Source organism: Crinia signifera, chromosome 7 (genome assembly GCF_055691185.1).
Source record: "Crinia signifera chromosome 7, ASM5569118v1, whole genome shotgun sequence".
Classification (NCBI taxonomy): domain Eukaryota; kingdom Metazoa; phylum Chordata; class Amphibia; order Anura; family Myobatrachidae; genus Crinia; species Crinia signifera.
This window is the reverse complement of record NC_139223.1, coordinates 14,790,640-14,809,033: the sequence shown is the minus strand read 5'-3', so window position 1 is coordinate 14,809,033 and position 18,394 is coordinate 14,790,640. Positions and strand designations below refer to the sequence as shown.

At 47.0% G+C, this 18,394-nt stretch overlaps 3 protein-coding genes across 3 annotated transcripts in view; 2 read left to right on the top strand and 1 right to left on the bottom strand.

The window, feature by feature from the left end:
• TRIM72 (tripartite motif containing 72) overlaps positions 1–4,663 on the bottom strand; it is a 38,599-nt gene extending 33,936 nt beyond the window's left edge. Inside the window, exon 1 of the mRNA XM_083152380.1 lies at positions 4,090–4,663. The gene's annotated coding sequence lies outside the window, so the exon portion shown is untranslated. The remainder of the gene's footprint in view (positions 1–4,089) is intronic.
• Positions 4,664–4,665: 2 nt separating this feature from the next.
• On the top strand, positions 4,666–5,808 carry UBE2T (ubiquitin conjugating enzyme E2 T). The gene has a single exon (XM_083152378.1). It carries the CDS (start codon positions 4,829–4,831, stop codon positions 5,378–5,380), a length of 552 nt encoding a protein of 183 aa, XP_083008504.1. The 5' UTR covers positions 4,666–4,828; the 3' UTR covers positions 5,381–5,808.
• Positions 5,809–14,358: 8,550 nt separating this feature from the next.
• LOC146021372 (apoptosis-associated speck-like protein containing a CARD) lies at positions 14,359–18,038 on the top strand. The gene is made up of 3 exons (XM_083155158.1): positions 14,359–15,549; positions 16,971–17,027; positions 17,448–18,038. The coding sequence occupies exons 1-3, from the start codon at positions 15,273–15,275 to the stop codon at positions 17,732–17,734; spliced, it is 621 nt and encodes a 206-aa protein (XP_083011284.1). The 5' UTR covers positions 14,359–15,272; the 3' UTR covers positions 17,735–18,038.
• The last annotated feature ends 356 nt before the right edge of the window (positions 18,039–18,394 follow it).

Here is an 18,394-nt window from a genome sequence, read left to right as displayed (position 1 = left end):
GCAGCCTGTCCTCTCTCCCACTGCACAGGCTGCTTGCAAAGGGAGAAGTGGGAGCGGGACCTAACCATCAGTCCTGGGTAAAGAGTACCTGCCACCCCACTTTTCTTAGAAAGCTTTAAAAAGATGTTGGGTGTTTCTGTGTGAATTAGTGTCCATTCATTCTGTAGAGCATTTATGAGATCAAGCACTGATGTTGGACAAAAAGGCCCGGCTTGAATACTCCCTATCTAGCTCATCCCAAAGGTACTCGGTGCAGGCCAGTCACATTATTCCACACAGAACTCATCCTACCATAGGGGTTATTCAGAGATGGTCGCTGATGGGTGATTTGTCACCACCCAGAGATAAAATCCGCCCCTTTGCAGATCAGCAAGCTGATTGAGGCCGGAGCTGATGTCACAGACCCTCCCTGAAAACACCTGGGCACGTCTGCGTTTTCCCTGGCACTCCCAGAAAACGATTACCACCCCAAACGTCAATTTTCCTGTGAGTTGTTTTTACACTGTTAGAGTCTCGCTCATGCGTATTACGATCCATGCGGATGTGCAGTCAGATAACCTATTGCCCCCTCCCGTGAGTTTACAGTCCTTGCTTTGTGCACAGCAATGATGGAATAGAAAAGGGCCTCACCTAAACTGTTGCCACAAAGTTGGAAGCACAGAATTGTCCAATACGTCTTGGCATACTGAAGCATTAACATTGCCCTTCACTGGAGATAAGAGGCCTAGCCCAAAATCCCGAAAACAGCCCCACACCATTACTCCTCCTTTAATAAACCTCCCAGCTGGCATAATGCAGTCAGGCAAGTAACGTTCTCCCGGAATCTGCCAAACCCAGACTCTGTTCACCTGCTTGGTGTATGAAATAGTTGTTGAAGTGTAATGACACGTACATATAAACTAATTCTCCTGAGAGTACGAAAGGCAGCAGCATGCAGACAGGTGGCTACAGCCTCCGAGAGACATGCCCACTTTTCCAGGCGGTTGGGAGTGACATCTAATTTTCAGGAGCCTCCCGGCTGTTCTGGGAACCTAGGCAAGTAAGCATCATGACTGTCTAAATAGGACATGGTCGACTGCCTCGGTGACGTTTATGTAGGCACTTTTACAAAAGCCAGCGGTTACTATCAGTTTCATGCAGAGTATTCTCTGGTGGCAGTGCGATAACTCTACTACATTGTCAGAGTGTCACAGAAAGGCTGCACCAGGCATGGCAGGTAAGTGCTCACAGAAAAGCGCACCTTTCCACACCTAACAGACCGAATGGGGCACATTTACACACAGTAAATCTTTATCCACAAAGATAAAAAATAGTTTTAGGGGTGGGGGTAGGGGAACAATACAATGCAGAGTACCAGCTAACTAGCTGGTACATGTGGGCACCATGCTGTGCTTTCCATGTCATTGCACCTAACTGTAATGCTTTACAAAGGCATCAATGCGTGATTATAGGTGGCAAATAATGTCCTGCACAGGCTTGCATGGGGGTAGGGTGGCAATAAGGATGCAAATGTAGGCTATATGCTGACAATAGGAAGGCAGAGCGCTATCAGTACTATTTACCGACTTCCTGCAGCGTGCACACCACAAGCAAGTCGCACACTATTAACCTTTGCACTGTGCACGTGTCATGTTATGCATGGCAGAGTAACAGTTCCTGGCTGCAAGCTCTGCCACCCTTCAGGTGGTTCAAAAAAACAGTTTGTCTCCGATTCTTACAAGTTGGGTAGCACTGCTGTATACAATATCCTAGTGACAGTGCATTTGGGGCGAGACAGATGTCTACTCAGAATATTCCACACTCTATTTGCCTAACAATTCCAATATGTTGCACTACAACCCTTAAGCTGGGACGCACTTGTATGATATTGGCATGATATATAATTTCTGGGCAAATTAGAACTAAATATTGTGTGCGCAGTTTGTATGTTCACTTGCGCACTCCTATGGGTCATATACTGTATATCGAATATCTTCTGTTGGCTGCACTGCACAGCTAATCAGAAGATATCATAGGCCTAATACAGCTTGGCCCCCGGGCTACCGAAAATCACTATTAGGCGATAATTGTTTATATGCGCATGCGCAACGATTTGAACTGCGGTGGCATTCAGGAAAATGTAACTGGATTCTAAGGTGAATTCTATACGTATTAAAGCTTGGAAAATGTATATGAGGTAAAACAAAAATGGGGCCTGACAAATGTCTAGCAGCAGGCGAGATTATGGGAACTGATCCGACTTAGTTTTGGTATGATAGTCGGCCCAGTTATTGCGCACATACTCTAATGGCCTGAATAAGAGATGGAAGCCAAGCCGACTTTCCATGGAACTGAGTGATAATCGGCTGGTAGCGGGGAGGGGTTGTTATAAAGTGCAGGTGTGTCATGGACGTTTTTGGGGCGTGATTCCGACGTCAATTGCAAGCTCTAACAAACAAAAACATGGCCCCTGTGTAACTGCAGCATCCAGTCTACGTAGCCATTGACATACTTGATCCGGCAATGTTTTCCTTTCTTGCGTATAAGCTGTGCATGCAATTGCGAATGGGCTGCAGTAGCTCCGGTTAGCGTCTCTTGTCCCTATCAGCTTCACTTGCTGTTAAGAGCAGCTGCGTGGCGGAAAAAACACACTAGCAGCTACATTACCATCCATCTCTGAATCAAGACCTGGGTGTCTTGGTGTAAACGCTCGGAAATCGTTAGGATTATTGCACCCATCTCACAGCCACATGTATTAGAAGGACAGGTGTAAGTAAGGCAGGATGGTATTAGAAGTGTGATAAAGCGTAAGAAATCAGGATGCTCCCTTGATCTTGCAGCACGCGAGCACTTTGTGGACAAGCATCGTCCTGCTGTGATATCTGGGGTGGCGCTGATTGAACCCATTCTGGATGAACTTCTGCACCAGAAACTGCTGACGCACGAACAATACGAGACAGTGTGCAGTAAGGCCACCTCTCAGGACAAGATGAGAGAGCTCTACCGTTACGTCAGGTCCTGGGGAAGCAGTAACAAGGACAAATTATATCAAGCTCTAAAAAACCATAATGGTCCCATGATGGAAGACCTGGAATAAACCAGCATTTACTCGGAATTAGGGAGAGGATGTGTGGCGAATCCTGTAACAGAGTTTTGCTGTGTAAATAGAGTCCATGTGTTCTAAACCCGTATTTGTTTTTTCAAGTGCTTTAATTAATATCGTACTAATAAATATCCTTTTTTACAGTTGTAGTGTTATTAGCGTCCTCTATCCAGTTACTATGACAGATATCCAGCGAAGACACCTCAAGCTTCCAGTAGCAAAATACCTAGAGGCCGATTCGTATATGCATACCCACAGTCGTGCAGGGAAGCTCTTCACTGACAGACATTCATTAAAATGACAGGATAAAAGTGGATCAAGTTAAGGCCCCCATACCCTGACACGGGACGAGAAATCGGGTAAAAACTGGAAGAATCGGAGGTGTATGACATCCGATGCGTGGTCCCATGAGCATCAGATCAGAGGTCGGACCTTCAGCACGTGTGACTCACCTCCCAACGGTGGGAAACGGGATTGCGTGTGATACATCCCACGCAGAAGGAACGCATGTGATGTATAACAGGGTTGCCGACTTTCAAAAAATCCTCTCCGGGAGAAGCCCGGAGAGGAATCGTGCATTACGAGTTTTTGGGGCGGGGCTTAACGGTGACATCATTAAGCACCGCCCCCATTACATCAAATGGCAGAAATAACTGATATCCATGGAGGGGGCGGGGCTAAAACGTCACGATTGTGCCGTTTTAGCTCAGCCCCCTCCCCTGAGACCCGCGGATTGCGGCATATAAATGCCGCGATCGGGGGGCTCAGTGGGGGTTCCCCTGATTCCGGGAGGGCTGCCCACCCTTCCGGGGGCCGGGAGGAAGGACCCGCAAATTCCGGGAGGGTCGGCAACCCTGATGTATAACATGAGGTTTTGCTGCCCAGGAAGGCTCATTGTGCGCCCAGTGGGTAGTCCTCCATCCCGGAGCCTGACCTTAATCCTCCACGCTGGTGCCTAACCTTAAACCTCCCCGCAGTCTAACCGTAACCCACCCCAGCATACTTACCATCGCAATCCCAGCAGAAGGGATTCCGTTGCCGGATTCCTAATTGATGGCGGTCTTCAGGCAGCAGTCGGGATGCTTGCATCCTGCTGGCTGGGTTGCTGAACATATCCTGTGCAGGTGAACGGTCTCACGCAGGGCACATAATTTACTATGCTAACCTGCAGCTGCAGGAACCAGTTGTATGTATGTTTAGACATTGATTCCCGATCACCATCGATGTTTAACTTGCGATAGCAATGCTTTTACCAATCAGTGGCACCTTTCTAATGTCCATCCCTGGAAGAAGTAGGATTATATACCATCACTGTTTGCCTATGCTTAGAATTCTGGTGAGTCTCTTGGGGCAATGCCACAGTATATCATTACTGGTGACACACATATAGAGATGCATACACAGTACAAGCTCCATTATATACACATAACTGGTCTCAGAGACAAGTGCCGTCTCCCCGCCGCTAGTCCTAGCACCGCAGTGACGTCACGGATACATTTTTGGCGGGCAGTGTATGAGACGGCGGCCCCTCCCCTTGTCGCTGACGCTACGGATACATTTTGTCGGGCTGCGTGTGAGGCGGCGGACCCGCCCTCTTGCGTCACATATAGATTTGAGCGGGCTGTGTATGAGACGGCGGACCTCTCACTGTGATTGGTCGCGACTCGCGGGCATATTTTGGCGGGATGCATGAAATGGCGGGTCTCCTCATTCAGTGCAGCCGCCATCTTGTGAGTGACAACAACAATGCAGCGCCAGTCGCGCCTGAGGCGGGAGCTGCAGCTCCTGAGCACTGAGCCGCCGGCTGGGGCTAGCTGCTGGCAGGCCGGGGATCAGCTGGACGAGCTGCGGGCGCAGGTGGTGGGCGGCCCGGGCTCCCCGTACGAGGGCGGCGTGTTTAGCCTGGAGATCGCCGTACCGGAGCGTTACCCGTTCCAGCCGCCCCGGGTGCACTTCCTCACCCCCATCTACCACCCGAACATCGACTCGGCCGGCCGCATCTGCCTGGACATACTGAAGCCGCCGCCGCAGGGAGCCTGGCGGCCGGCGCTCAACCTGAGCTCGGTGCTGACCTCCATCCAGCTGCTGATGAGCGAGCCCAACCCCGAGGACCCGCTCATGGCCGACATCGCCCGGGAGTACAAGTACGACCGGGCGGCCTACACCGCACACGCCCGCAGCTGGACCGACAAGCACGCACGGCCCCAGGGCTCTGCGCCGGGGACCGCTCTCAAGAGGCCGCAGGGGGATGAGGAGGCGCCGGGGGTCTCTAAGAGGCCCTGCCCGGAGCTGCTGTGATCCGCTGGGACGTTGGCACTGCTGCAGTGACTCGTGTGACCTTTAGGTGGTGCTGTTGCAGTGACTCAAGCTGCCCACAGATGGCGCAGTGACCTCACATGGGAGTGTAGTGACATCACAGGAACCCAAAGTAAAAGGTGGCCAGCAGGCAGTGCTGCTGCAAATGACATCACATGGGTGTTTAGTGACATCACAGGAATCAGAAGTGACTGATGGGTGGCAGGTGATGCAGTGACATCACATTGGTGTGCAGTGACATTACAGGAGCACAAAGTAACTGGAGGCCAGCTGGTGTAGTCATGGCAGCCAGCAGGTGCTTGAACTAGTAACATCATAGGGTTGTATAGCTGCATGGATGGCTGGTAATAGTGACATCACGTCTATGACAACAAATGTATGTAATAAAGCATTTATTTATCCTAACTATACAGCCATGTACTGTATTCCAGTGTGTAATAAGGGGACATTTTGCACAGTGGTACAGGAATGAGCAGTGAATTAGGTACAATGTTTGTTTGGACTAAGTATTGGTTAAAACATAATGGGGTATACACACTGGGTGACTAAAGCCCAACTTGTAAATGTTCCGACTAGATTGCTTAGAAATAAAGCATGGATCACACTGTGTGTAGGCACCCCAGTGACTGTACCATGTGCTGTAAAAATCTGGTCCTTGCCAGTGTTCTCTTTCTATGTGACTTGTGCCCTATTTCACCTGATTTGGCCCAAACCGCATGTGTAAGATATCCGATGCGTGATTTCCCTGCTCTGCGTCACCATTGGCCAGCAGATATATGATTTAGAACACACCCCCCCCCCCCCCAATACTTAAGAATGGAGGCGGCTACCATCAGTGTTTTTTTGTTTGTTTTTTCGCCCCCACAACTGCAGCACGCCCCAGGAGTTACATGTAAGGATGGCCATCGTTTGCAATTCTGCAACTGACCATCGATAGTGCTTAAACTATTTTTACATAACGATGGTCATCCATTGTGTTTGATTGGCCTGTAGAGCTATGCTCCGTGTCACGGCACTTTTGGAGAAAAAAAAAAAGCATCGTTTTGCTATTCCATCGATGGAGGGAAATGATCTGGTTCTCCCCCATCGATGGCAAAAGTATTTGACATCTGCCATGAACCATCGATAATTTTGATTCGTTGATGGCCATCCCTATTTACATGCGATAAATTGCCTTTATTGCATGTAAAAAATTACACATCAAGTTACAAATCGTATGTGAACCCTGCCAAGGAGCTCAAGAGAAATTGTGTCCAACTTGTCCCATAGTGTAAAGGTGGGCAACATGTAGCCCGTTGGCCAGATCTGACCTGGCCCACTGCCACCCACAAGTGTGCATTGACTGGCAGACCGATTGGCTGAGCAGCTTGTCATTGTGCTCACAGCAGTCCCAAGATGAGGTGCCACTGAGGTAAATTTGGGCGTGTCACGGCGCAGCCGGCGTGCATTTCCTTTGTGAAGTCAGACACAGGCTGAAGTTAATGCATGAGTTTCACAGCAGCACCCCCCACGCCACCGAGCGACTGATGGCACAAAGGCAGAGGTTCCCAAACGTGGTCCTCAAGGCACCCCAATGGTCCAGGTTTTAGGTATATCCATGGCTCAGCACAGATGGTTAAATCAGACTGACTGAGTTACTAATTAAGTCACCTGTGGCCAAGCATGGATATACTTAATACCTGGACCGTTGGGGTGCTTTGGGAACCTATGCACAAAGGAAATCCCAGTGCGCTGCCCCTTGACTTAACCAAGCTTTCCTCAGTGGTGCCACATAACTGGTTCGGTAACTTGAAATCTATGAAAATGGCGTCTAAGGTATATTTATATCGGCCTGCTGCCAGTGGAACCTTCCTGGCTAGGGTTGTGGGGCAACAGGTGGCATGTACACCCTATCATCCAGTGTGGCGTGGTGGGAAAATATAATAGTGTATCCAGCACCGTGAGACACCGTATCTGAAGCATGGCGAGGGCAGAGAGTCCATGTTGACTATGTCAACAAAACAAAGTACAGTCAACAATGTCTTGCGCATGAAACAACCAGCCATGCTTCTCATTTATCTTCAGAGAAGCATATCCTTGTTCAAATAAAATTTGTGAATTGTTGTACCCAAAAGAATTAAGAAAAAGGAATCCGCAGTGATGGTTAGGAAATGCCGTAAAATATGTAAGAAAAAAATCTGATGGTTGGTGGTCTATAGAGGAGAAAAAGACGTCTCCCCTAAAATGCCTAGTACTCAATGGGCATTAATGGATTAAATTATCCATCTCTGTCTAAATGAATACATCGTAAACATGCCTATTTATTGTAGTTCCTGCGCACTGGTCCCCTTTGTTCGGGGTTAGTTGCTTCACTAACCGGGTGACCAGCCCGGTTCGGGGTTGAACAGTAGTATTGGGGTTTAGTGCAGCGCTGCACTAAACCCCAATACTAATGCCTAGAGACATACACACGCTATTCAAGAATGTAATGAAACAGATTAGGTCTATTTAAGGTTTTGGAGTGCCACAAAGCTACAATACAAGGCAAGTTTGCATAAATGTATCACCATAAATTTATCCTGGGTCAAATCTACCTATGACTGACTAGCTCAACTCATGTGACAAATCTTAACCACTAGTAACATGGGAATGGGATCATTGAATTGTAACTAGCGTGACAGGTCATTAGGTTGACACAAGCATTAGATCGACATGGGGTTGTTCACTTTTTTTTTTTGTCCCGAATTTCATTGCACGGCTCGCTGAGTTTCTGGCACACTTTTATTCTCCCAGCACTCCCTAGTGAATGGCTGGGCATGAATTAATGCTTGACGGCTCAAAAAAAAAAAAAAAAGGTGAAAAACCCCATGTTGGCCTTTTGAATGTTGACCTAATGCTTTTAAACAAGCATTAGGTCAACATTCAAAAGGCCAACATGGGGTTTTTCACCTTTTTTTTTTTTTTTTGAGCCTTGTTGATCTTGTCCACTTTATTTACAGTTTCTTATATAGTGTGGCTAAGTCCATTGTGCTTTATAACTGGAAACAACAGTGATTAAACAAACCGACATGGAGGCAGGAGGGCCCTGCTCGCAATCTTACAATCTATAGGGATAATAGGAAGGATACATAAGAATAGAATTCCATAGCATGGCAGTCCCACCAGTTTACAAGACAGTCCTGATGGGATGCAATTAGATATAAATGCAACTGGAGGTTATGCGGGTGTTCCGGAATATGATAAAACCTTTAGTCATGTTGACCTAATGCTTGTCGACCTAGTTACTGGAGAACTAGTGACCGTATCCCGTAACAGTTATATGGTATAATACCTTTAAAAAATATTTACTTTTACTCTTAAGCTAAAAAAGAAAAGACATGGGGGGCATATGTTATCGGGTCTGAGTTTTCCAGAGGTGTGAGATGCTGGACGATCTCGGATGTTTTCTTAACTCAGCAATCGTTGACCAGGCACAGTTTTCTACATAACATAAGTGTGAAAAAATAAAATCGGAAAGAACAGAAAATGTGAATCAAAGTGAGAAATAAAATATATCGGAATGCTCACTTGGATGGTGATACCATACTTCAGAAACAATTCTATTACATACCTTATGCATAAACTCCTCTTTAAATGATGTCAATACATTTGGATGAAATCTTAAATGTATTATTGATGCTAATTTTGCAAGTCATCTATACAAGCGCTGTCATGTTGGTTGGCTGTTTATTTGAGATGAATAAAACCATATTTGTTAGAACTTTAGGTACTTGTGTATTGTTACGTAGTTAGCGTAGTGTCCCTGTCAGAATAGGCGTAGTGTTCCCGCCCGTTCGCGGCTAGCCAGAGCTTACGTAGTTAGCGTAGTCAGTCAGACGTCACTTATTAGTATCAGCGTTGTATTCCTGCCAGTTCGCAGCCAGCCGGAGCTTACGTAGTTAGCGTAGTCAGTCAGACGTCACTTATTAGTACAGGTTGAGTATCCCTTATCCAAAATGCTCGGGACCAGGAGAATTTTGGATAACGGATTATTCCGTATTTCGGAATATTTTAATATTTCAATGATGTATTTTGAAGTATCTTGCATTTATGCTGTATAAACACATAATATACACACAAATATATTTTATTACCACATTAAATACACACAAATATATTTTAATTGTTCAAAAAACAAGGTTTCAAAACGTGAAACAAAATGTGTGTACTATCTCAGCATTGAATTTGAATGCCAAGCAATCATTTTCTTGCACATATATAGTGCCAGTTACATATCATGTCCCCAGTGATGCTGTTACAAATGTCCCCAGTGAGTTTTTAGCAAAAAAAAATTTTTTTTTTCACTTTCTGGAATGTCCGTATTTCGGAATAATTCGGATAACGGATATTCGGATACGGGATACTCGACCTGTATCAGCGTTGTATTCCTGCCAGTTCGCAGCCCGCCGGAGCTTACGTAGCTAGCGTAGTCAGTCAGACGTCACTTATTAGTATCAGCGTTGTATTCCTGCCAGTTCGCAGCCAGCCGGAGCTTACGTAGTTAGCGTAGTCAGTCAGACGTCACTTATTAGTATCAGCATTGTATTCCTGCCAGTTCGCAGCCAGCCGGAGCTTACGTAGTTAGCGTAGTCAGTCAGACGTCACATTAGTATCAGCGTTGTATTCCTGCCAGTTCGCAGCCAGCCGGAGCTTACGTAGTTAGCGTAGTCAGTCAGACGTCACTTATTAGTATCAGCGTTGTATTCCTGCCAGTTCGCAGCCAGCCGGAGCTTACGTAGTTAGCGTAGTCAGTCAACATTACGCAGTTAGCGTAGTCAGTCTGCGCTTATTAGATTGTGTGGGAACCATTGACCATTTTAACCTGCCTGACGTGTGAATGTGTACCTGAAACACCCCCACTATCCACGCCAGCCCGAAGCGTGGCGAGTGGACATGTTACGTGTCCTCCCAAACCTTTTCATACTCCCACTATCCACGTCGGCGTAGAGTTGATTTTATAAAGTGTGCGAGCAGACGTGGAATACTTGTAAAGTAATCCGCATCCCCTCGCCACACTTCGCCAAATCAACTCCACGCCGACGTGGATAGAATCAACTTTATTGGCCATGTGTGCTTGCGCAAATAAGGAATGTTTTGTGGATTTACAGTGCAGGGGACGGGGGGGGGGGGGGGGAGGCATTACATTGAGACATTACATGCGGGGACGACATACCCGCCGAGCTGCACAGCGCCTAGGCAGCCATCCATGCTTCGGCATGCCAGGTAGGTGACAATATAAGCAGGGACAGTATAATGGCACACAGAGAACATATACCTGCCAAGCTGCACAATACCGAGGCAGCCATCAGCAGTGCCACTGGTCATTGCAGCAGCCAGGTAGGTGACATAGGCAAAGACAGCACAGTTACAGCAGAGACATTACAGTTATCACACAGGGGACATGAGGTTACATATGGCTGAGTGCACAGATCCCAGGCAGCCATTTGCGGTGCCAACTTCTGGTAGGAGAACTAGCGGGGGGGGGGGGGGGGGGGCGAAGAGTCACTGAGGCCTGGGGTGAGTTCCACGCCGCTGCCCTATAGTCAATCATACCTCCTCCCTGAGGTGGGGGGTGCCGCCACAGCATAGAGGGCTCCTGCATCTGCTGGGGCCTGTGGGCCTGATCTTCCTCTGTCATGGGTGCCGATGGGGGTCGCCGCCGCCTCTGGCGATCATCATGCCAGAGAACAAGCCTGCAGCCGGGTCCTGAGCCTCTGGTGCTGTCCCCGGGGGCTGAGCTGCGCGCCGCTGGTGTCATGCCGGTGGCTGCGGCCTGGTCCAGTGCCGCGTCATCCAGCGCACCGTCCTGGCTGGGGGGTGGTCACCATGCGGCCATCCATCCTCCTCTCCGTCCTCCCTCTCCGTCCTCCCTCTCTGTCCTCCGTCCAGGGCACCCTTTCTCCAGGGGCCTGAAGCAGTATACCACAAGTATCTTTTTTTTATGGGGATCATGTGAGAGGCGCTCACTAGGCTTGCCAGGGACACCGTGGACAGAGCTGCAGCTCCCGGGGACAGTACGGTGACTAGCTGCCTGATGGGGACACTACGCAGAGATGCCGCAGAGTCACTACACTGACTACGCTAGGCAGCCGTTGGGCTACGCTGACAACGTAGCTTAGCCTATGCTGAAAGTGTAGCCGGGCGCCGTGATACTTCACAAGTACTGAACTTTACCCTCATGGGGCATTGTTTGTAACTTGTCTGGTGAACTCAGAATAGAAGAAGTTGCGCACATGAATTTATTGGCCCATCGCAGGTGCAATGAAGAGAAGCTTGCTCTATTATGCACTGCAAATGGGGCAACATTACAGGATTTAAGGGACATACACACTTGGCAATTTAGTTCACTCTTGGTGTTTCAGCTCAAAATCTGCTAGTCTGTGTGGCCAGGCGATGAGTGCTGATGCGTGCTCTTGCATCATCGGGATGGGTGAAAATAGCTCAATGTGTATGCACTGAGAGATTTTACAGCCAGCGATTTTCACATCATCGCTTCTCATACACACTGGGCAAAAATGCCCAGTGTGTATGCATCTTAACATTCTATCTGATTACTGCAATGCAGAGATCTCTGTTGTATACCGTACCTTTGCAAATATATGGCAAGCCTCCAGACCAGGGCAACCATCTCTTTTATGGACTCTTGGAGGATTAGAATCCTAGATGCAGCCTCAAATCAGCATAGCCCCAAATGTGGCTAAGGGGGGGGGGGGGGTTAAGCGCTTTAAGCTATACTGCAGAATCCCTACCATCAGATTTGTATGTAAGGTGTGCGACCATCGAATTATTTTGTTCCCGTACGGGCGCATGGTAGAGACGGGGTTCGGGCGCTGGGGGGGGGGGGGGGGGGGGGGGGGGCGGTGATGATCAGCTGAAATCAGGCCCTTAGCTTGATGGTGTTTTCAGAAACGAGGTAGAAATTCAGGGGTTATGAACCAACAGGATAAATCATAGGATACTGCAAGCAGGCTCAGGATTCAGAGGGTCACCTGGATGAACAGGGGCGGAGTTTGTGTAAGCTATTACCAGCAACAGCACATAGCAGGGGAAGCTACTGTATGTACAGGTGTGCAGCAACACTAATAAGGCAGGTAATTATAAATTACACGCAAGTGACGCTGCTTGAGTGTGTGCCAGCATCTCCTGTTACTAAGAAACTGTCATTCACTACTGCTGCCCATGATGCAGCGTAGCCCTAGTGACGCGACATCCTGGGAACTATGCCACCCCAGAACCGCCAACCTGGCTTGTAACACAGGCACACAACTTGCAGCTTGCCAGGAATACACAATATTGTTGCCCAACGGACTGAGAAACCGGTAATTGCAACCACTGTCTTCCCTCTATCTACTAAACAACGTTCCAGGTGTTGGGTGAAGAACCCTGCTAACAAAACAAGAGCAGAAAGATGCCAGTCACACAGAGGATTAGGAAATATTGTTTTTCAAGGACCCCTCATATGGACATATTCACCATGTTATACCCATAATTTTGGTGGATTTGAATTTTCTAGGAGGGGTGCTACCATCGGACACTAGATAATGCAATTAGGAAGAAGACAGAAAAAAAGAGTATCACTATGTGGTGCACTAGAGGAGAATTTTTATAAAATATAACTTTTATTCAAAGATGCTTAATAAAATGTAGCGAAATATTGACAATACAATACATAAAGACACGGACAGTGCAAATAAAAAGGATACTAGATCCTTACACAGTGGGGCCCCACCGTATTGCCTTCCCCAGTATTCTTAGTAAGTCTTTTATTGTGGTGTTACCATCAATTCACAATACAATTTCACTGTAAATTTTCCCTATAGGTTCCTATAACTGGACTCCTAGTAGATAGCCCGTATTATGCGGGGGTACTGATCCCTTTAGAAACTGGGCTTTTATCGGGTCCCAAGGAAAGGCAGACGTTTTATTGATATGCGTATTGAGGCTACTCCCGTGACCCGGTCTTGGCCGACGGGTGTGCTGCCGCTGGATCCCACTGCGCCTGTGACAGCACCCGGTGCCAATAGCGTTCTGACACCTGATGCTTCACTGCTCGGGGAGGCAGCTGGAGCTACGCTAGCCGCTGGTGAAGGGGGAGAATTCCAGTGACGGCTCTGCCAGAAAGAGACTTTCACAAAAATACTTGCAATTCATCACAATACCGAAACATGCCTCCAGGAAGCTATGCATATGAGAAAGAGGAGGAAAACGGTACTTGTTTTCTAGCACAGCGCCCGTCGGGTCTCATCGCATACCATAACATAAATAAGTATGCAATGGGACCCGATCAGACCCGACCGACCCGATTTTCGGGGTTTAAAGACGTTCATATACAATTTTAAAATTGGTCACATCACATGCCCTTACAATGGCATGCGATGCAACGCGACCGACCCGATTTTACATTGTACAGCCACCCTGATGGCTGATTACAATGTAAAATGCCCCCCCAGACCCGATTTTTAATTGTATACCCACCATGATGGTTAATTATTATGTCAAATGCCCCCCCATTGTTAACGCAATGCCACGATAAACACCAACCCGAAGCGTGGCGAGGGGCGGCGGTACCCGTCCACCAACCTTTTCATACCCCCACTATCCACGGACGCGGAATACATGTGAAGTAATGTGCGTCCCCTCGCGGGGCTTGCCTCGCTGCGCTCGCCACACTATATAGACTCAACTCCACGCCGAAGTGGATAGTGGGGGTATGAAAAGGTCAGAGGACGGGTACCGCCACCCCTCGCGGGGTCGCTACGCTCGCCACGCTTCGGGTTGGCGTTGATCGTGGCGTGGCGTTAACAATGTGGGGGCATTTGACATAGTAATTACCCATCAGGGTGGGTATACAATTAAAAATCGGGTCTGGGGGGGCATTTAACATTGTAATCAGCCATCAGGGTGGCCGTACAATTAAAAATCGTATCGAATCGGTCGCATCGCATGCAATCTGGTCGCATGCGATGCGACCGATTTATTTCAGACCCGATCCCATACAATGTTAATCGGTGGCGCCGTGCTAGGAAACAAGTACCAGGAAAACCTCAAAAGAAAACCTCTGGGGCAACTGTTGAAGAGTACTGGGTTGGAAGAGGTGCTAAGTCCAAATTCTGCAAACTATTATCTGCAAGATCCACCCAAAATCAAAGAGCAAGACAAGCCTCCAAAAAAGAAGGGAATGTTCAAGTCTTCTAAAAGAAAACAAACTAAAACTGATACAGAAGAAATAAAGGCTTGGGAGATTCCCAGATCATTTTTGTATAGAGGTAAAAAAAAAGTAGTGAAGCTGCTTATTTAATATATTTTAAAGTATATTTATTTCTTAATGTATCTGTATGTGAGTTTTGCATGTAGCTACAATTCTTTTACTCCTGATAGGGAGTCCCACCTACCCACTGATTTTTGTGTAGCCCTGTAGATTTTCTATACACCAGAGGGAAAAATGAAACTATAAATATAAATATAGCAAGGAATGAACAAGACACAATGAACTTATTGAAGTTTGACATTTTGAATATAAAAATGTAAATTAATTGAATGGCACATAACTGAAAAGGCACTTTAATGTAATGTAAATAGCACTGAAGTCACAAGTATAACAGCATTGAATAAAGTTTAATAAACTTGCAACTAAAAAAAAAACCTGTGCCTACACATCAGCTTTACATTCCTGACGTAGACCAGAGAACAAGCACAACAGGAAATCCAGCAGTAATTCTTGCTTTCACTTTCTATACCCAGCAAATGCCCTGTCCGTTCTCCTGCAGACCAACTGGAGATTGAGCTGGAGCTGCCAGCAGGTTCACCTGGGAGGACGTACCCATCTTGCTAGAGTGAAGGTGAGATCTAGGTAGAGATGGTGAGGACAGTCCGGGATGCCCTGCTGACCGCCCTGGAAGACTTGGACCAGAAGGGACTGAAGAAGTTCAGGAACAAGCTGAATGACTGCCCAATCAAAGAGGGATTTAACAGGATCCCAAGAGGCAAGCTGGAGAACACCGACCCTGATGACGTCACTAATCTGATCAGGAATTTCTACCCAGATCCCTATGGGGTCCAGGTGGCATTGGATGTTCTAGATGCGATAGATGAGAAGAATGTGGCCGTGGAATTCCGAGCAAACCTGAGAAAAGGTAAGAGAACGACCAGACTGGGAGAATAGTGAGATACTAGTGACTACCAATGTAGATCAGAACAGGAACTGACTTGCTGCGGCTTTCAGCAAGCTGGAACCTCCTGTGAGTCCTAACAGATACGTTGGGGGATAACAGATGAGGAGTAGCAGGGATTGTGTAACACTAGTTGTGTATCCAGGCACCTCCGCCTGTAACCCCTTCTCTGCTGACGAGGGTTTTCTTACCCTTGTGCCAACGGGTTTTTTGTGCCAACGGGTTTTTGGGAACGTTTTTCACATTCCTAAAATCAGTATCACTGTATCAGTATTTCTTTTTGTATGCAATATCCACACAGATTTAAAGTTTTTGTTTTTTTTAAGAAGACTTTGGGCGAGATGCACTAAGCTTGAAAAGTGATAAAATGGAGAGTGATAGACCACCAACCAATCAGCTCCTTCCTGTCTTTTTACAAACCTAGCCTGTGACATAGTAGTTAGGAGCTGATTGGCTGGTGGTTTATCACTCTCCATTTTATTACTTTTCAAGCTTAGTACATCTGGCCCTTTGTATCATCAGAATTTTCAGAAAATGCTATTAGCGTTTCCCAAAAAAACACAAGCAAACATACATTGTTTCGCCAATAATCCACCTTTCCAAAACTGCAAAAAGCAGCAGTGTAGACAGGAAAAAGGTAGACGCATGAAACGGTTGACATTAGTTTTTCACATTGTTTTTGGTGTAAATTAGTGTAGCGCATACCTAGAACGGGGCAGATAGGGCACAATGTGCTCCCCTATCTATCGGACACAGCTGTGCGCTGGGCGGTATTGTCTGGTGATCCTCAGGCCACATCATTGAAGGATGGCACTCCCCTCTGTCATACGTAACCCCACATTTACAGGTGTAATTATGGGCACGATAGGCCTCCCACCTATAGACGGACATCGCCTATTTTCTGTAGCTCAGGACAAATGATTACCAGATATAATTGTGGGACACATTGGGGGAAATTTACTAAAGGAAATTTGTAAAAAAAAATAGGTGTATTTGTATCCAGAAATACACTTATTTTTTACATTTACTATCCCAAAAATACGGCAATTCGTAGTCGTATTGATGTGCTGTCAATACAAATACGAATTGCTGTATTTTCAGGATAGTAAATGTCAAAAATAAGTGTATTTCTGGATACAAATACACCTATTTTTTACAAATTTCCCCCCTTTATTTGAAATGGGGGATTTCTCTCTTTCAAAGATGGATCCCCGCATACCTCCGCAAAACTACACATACTTATATAAGGGTTAAAACTGAACGCTCTAGTAGAATATCATGGAGAGGTTATGTCTAACACACACACACACACACACACACACACACACACAGATAGGGACTTTGTCTTTTTTTTATCTTAACCTCTCATTTCTGCCTTTTTGTAGTTGGCTTTGAATTTAAAGTGGAGCCCAAGGGAACTGGTCAAGGAGTGACCCCTACAGGTAAGCAGTGGAATTGCAGATAGAAAACCTATCTGCCTCAAGTATATGTAGATGGTAAATCCACTTTAATTGGAATTTTGATACAGGCAGCAAGAAAAGGTAAAGCAAAAAAAAAAACCTCCCCCGTAAGGGGTGATGTGCTGCCGGAATTAGGGGCACATGTATTAAGCCTGGAGAAGCAATAAAGTTGAAGGTGACGATCAACCCCCAACTGTCATGTTAAAGACCGGGGTTGGGAAATGGCAGTTAGGAGCCAAGTGGATGGTGCATATCACCTTCCACTTTATCAATTCTCCAGACTTAATACATCTGCCCTATAGTGACATATTATAGATTTAATTTAAGTTTGTGATGTAAGTTATCACAGGTTCAAGCAGAACCATAGGACAAACCTGTGACTACGCTGTTGTGTAATTCCAGCTGCTACTCCTCCATCTGAACCCACCAGAGAGCACTTTGTGACTGCACACCGGGAGGCTCTGATAGGCCGGATGACCATGGTGAGCCCGGTGCTAGACGAGCTGCTGGGGAACAAACTGCTGACAGATGAACATTACGACACTGTCCGCAGCAAGACAACTGATCAGGAGAAGATGCGAGAGCTTTACCGCTATGTCAGATCCTGGGGGGACTCCGACAAGGACATCTTCTATAAAGCTCTGAAGAAGGCAAACGCTCCTCTTATCCGGGACCTGGAAAAGGCCTAAATCTTTCCCTGATTATTAGTATGAGTAGTTAGAGCGTTAGCTCCTCAGACCAGTGTCCTGTATCTGTAGAGATGTGCGCAGTGTCCTATCACACTGTACATTGGTGCCCTCTGCTTCATACACAGACACCGCATCCGTCCCTCAGACAGTGGGCCCCATTCACAACTGTTCGCACAGCCCTGAATTCGGCCGCCGTGCGAACAGGTCTGTATCCGTCTCCACAAAATCCATCCGTCCAAATAGGTTTGCAAAGCTTGAGAATGGATGTGTACGGTTACACATCCATTTGCTTCCGGCCGGCTTTTTTTTTTTACTCACATCAAATGATTTTTCCTCTAGCGGGCCAGAAGCAAATGGATGTGTAACCGTACACATCCATTCTCAAGCTTTGCAAACCTATTTGGATGGATTTTGTGGAGCACAGGACTTACTCGGTGGCTGTGAACCAAACAGCCATTTCCAGCCGGCCGCTGACATCCTCACCCAGAAGACATAAACACCCCAGCTTTTTCCTGGACAATTTTGTGGGCACTCCCGTGAATCGGCCAAGATCCACCTCCACTCCCTGTCAATCACGCTGCAATCGTCTTGCAACTAGAAATATTTGCCGAAGCTGCTAGCAGCCGGACCTCGCGTACGCACATGTGCAGTAGCCCAAAC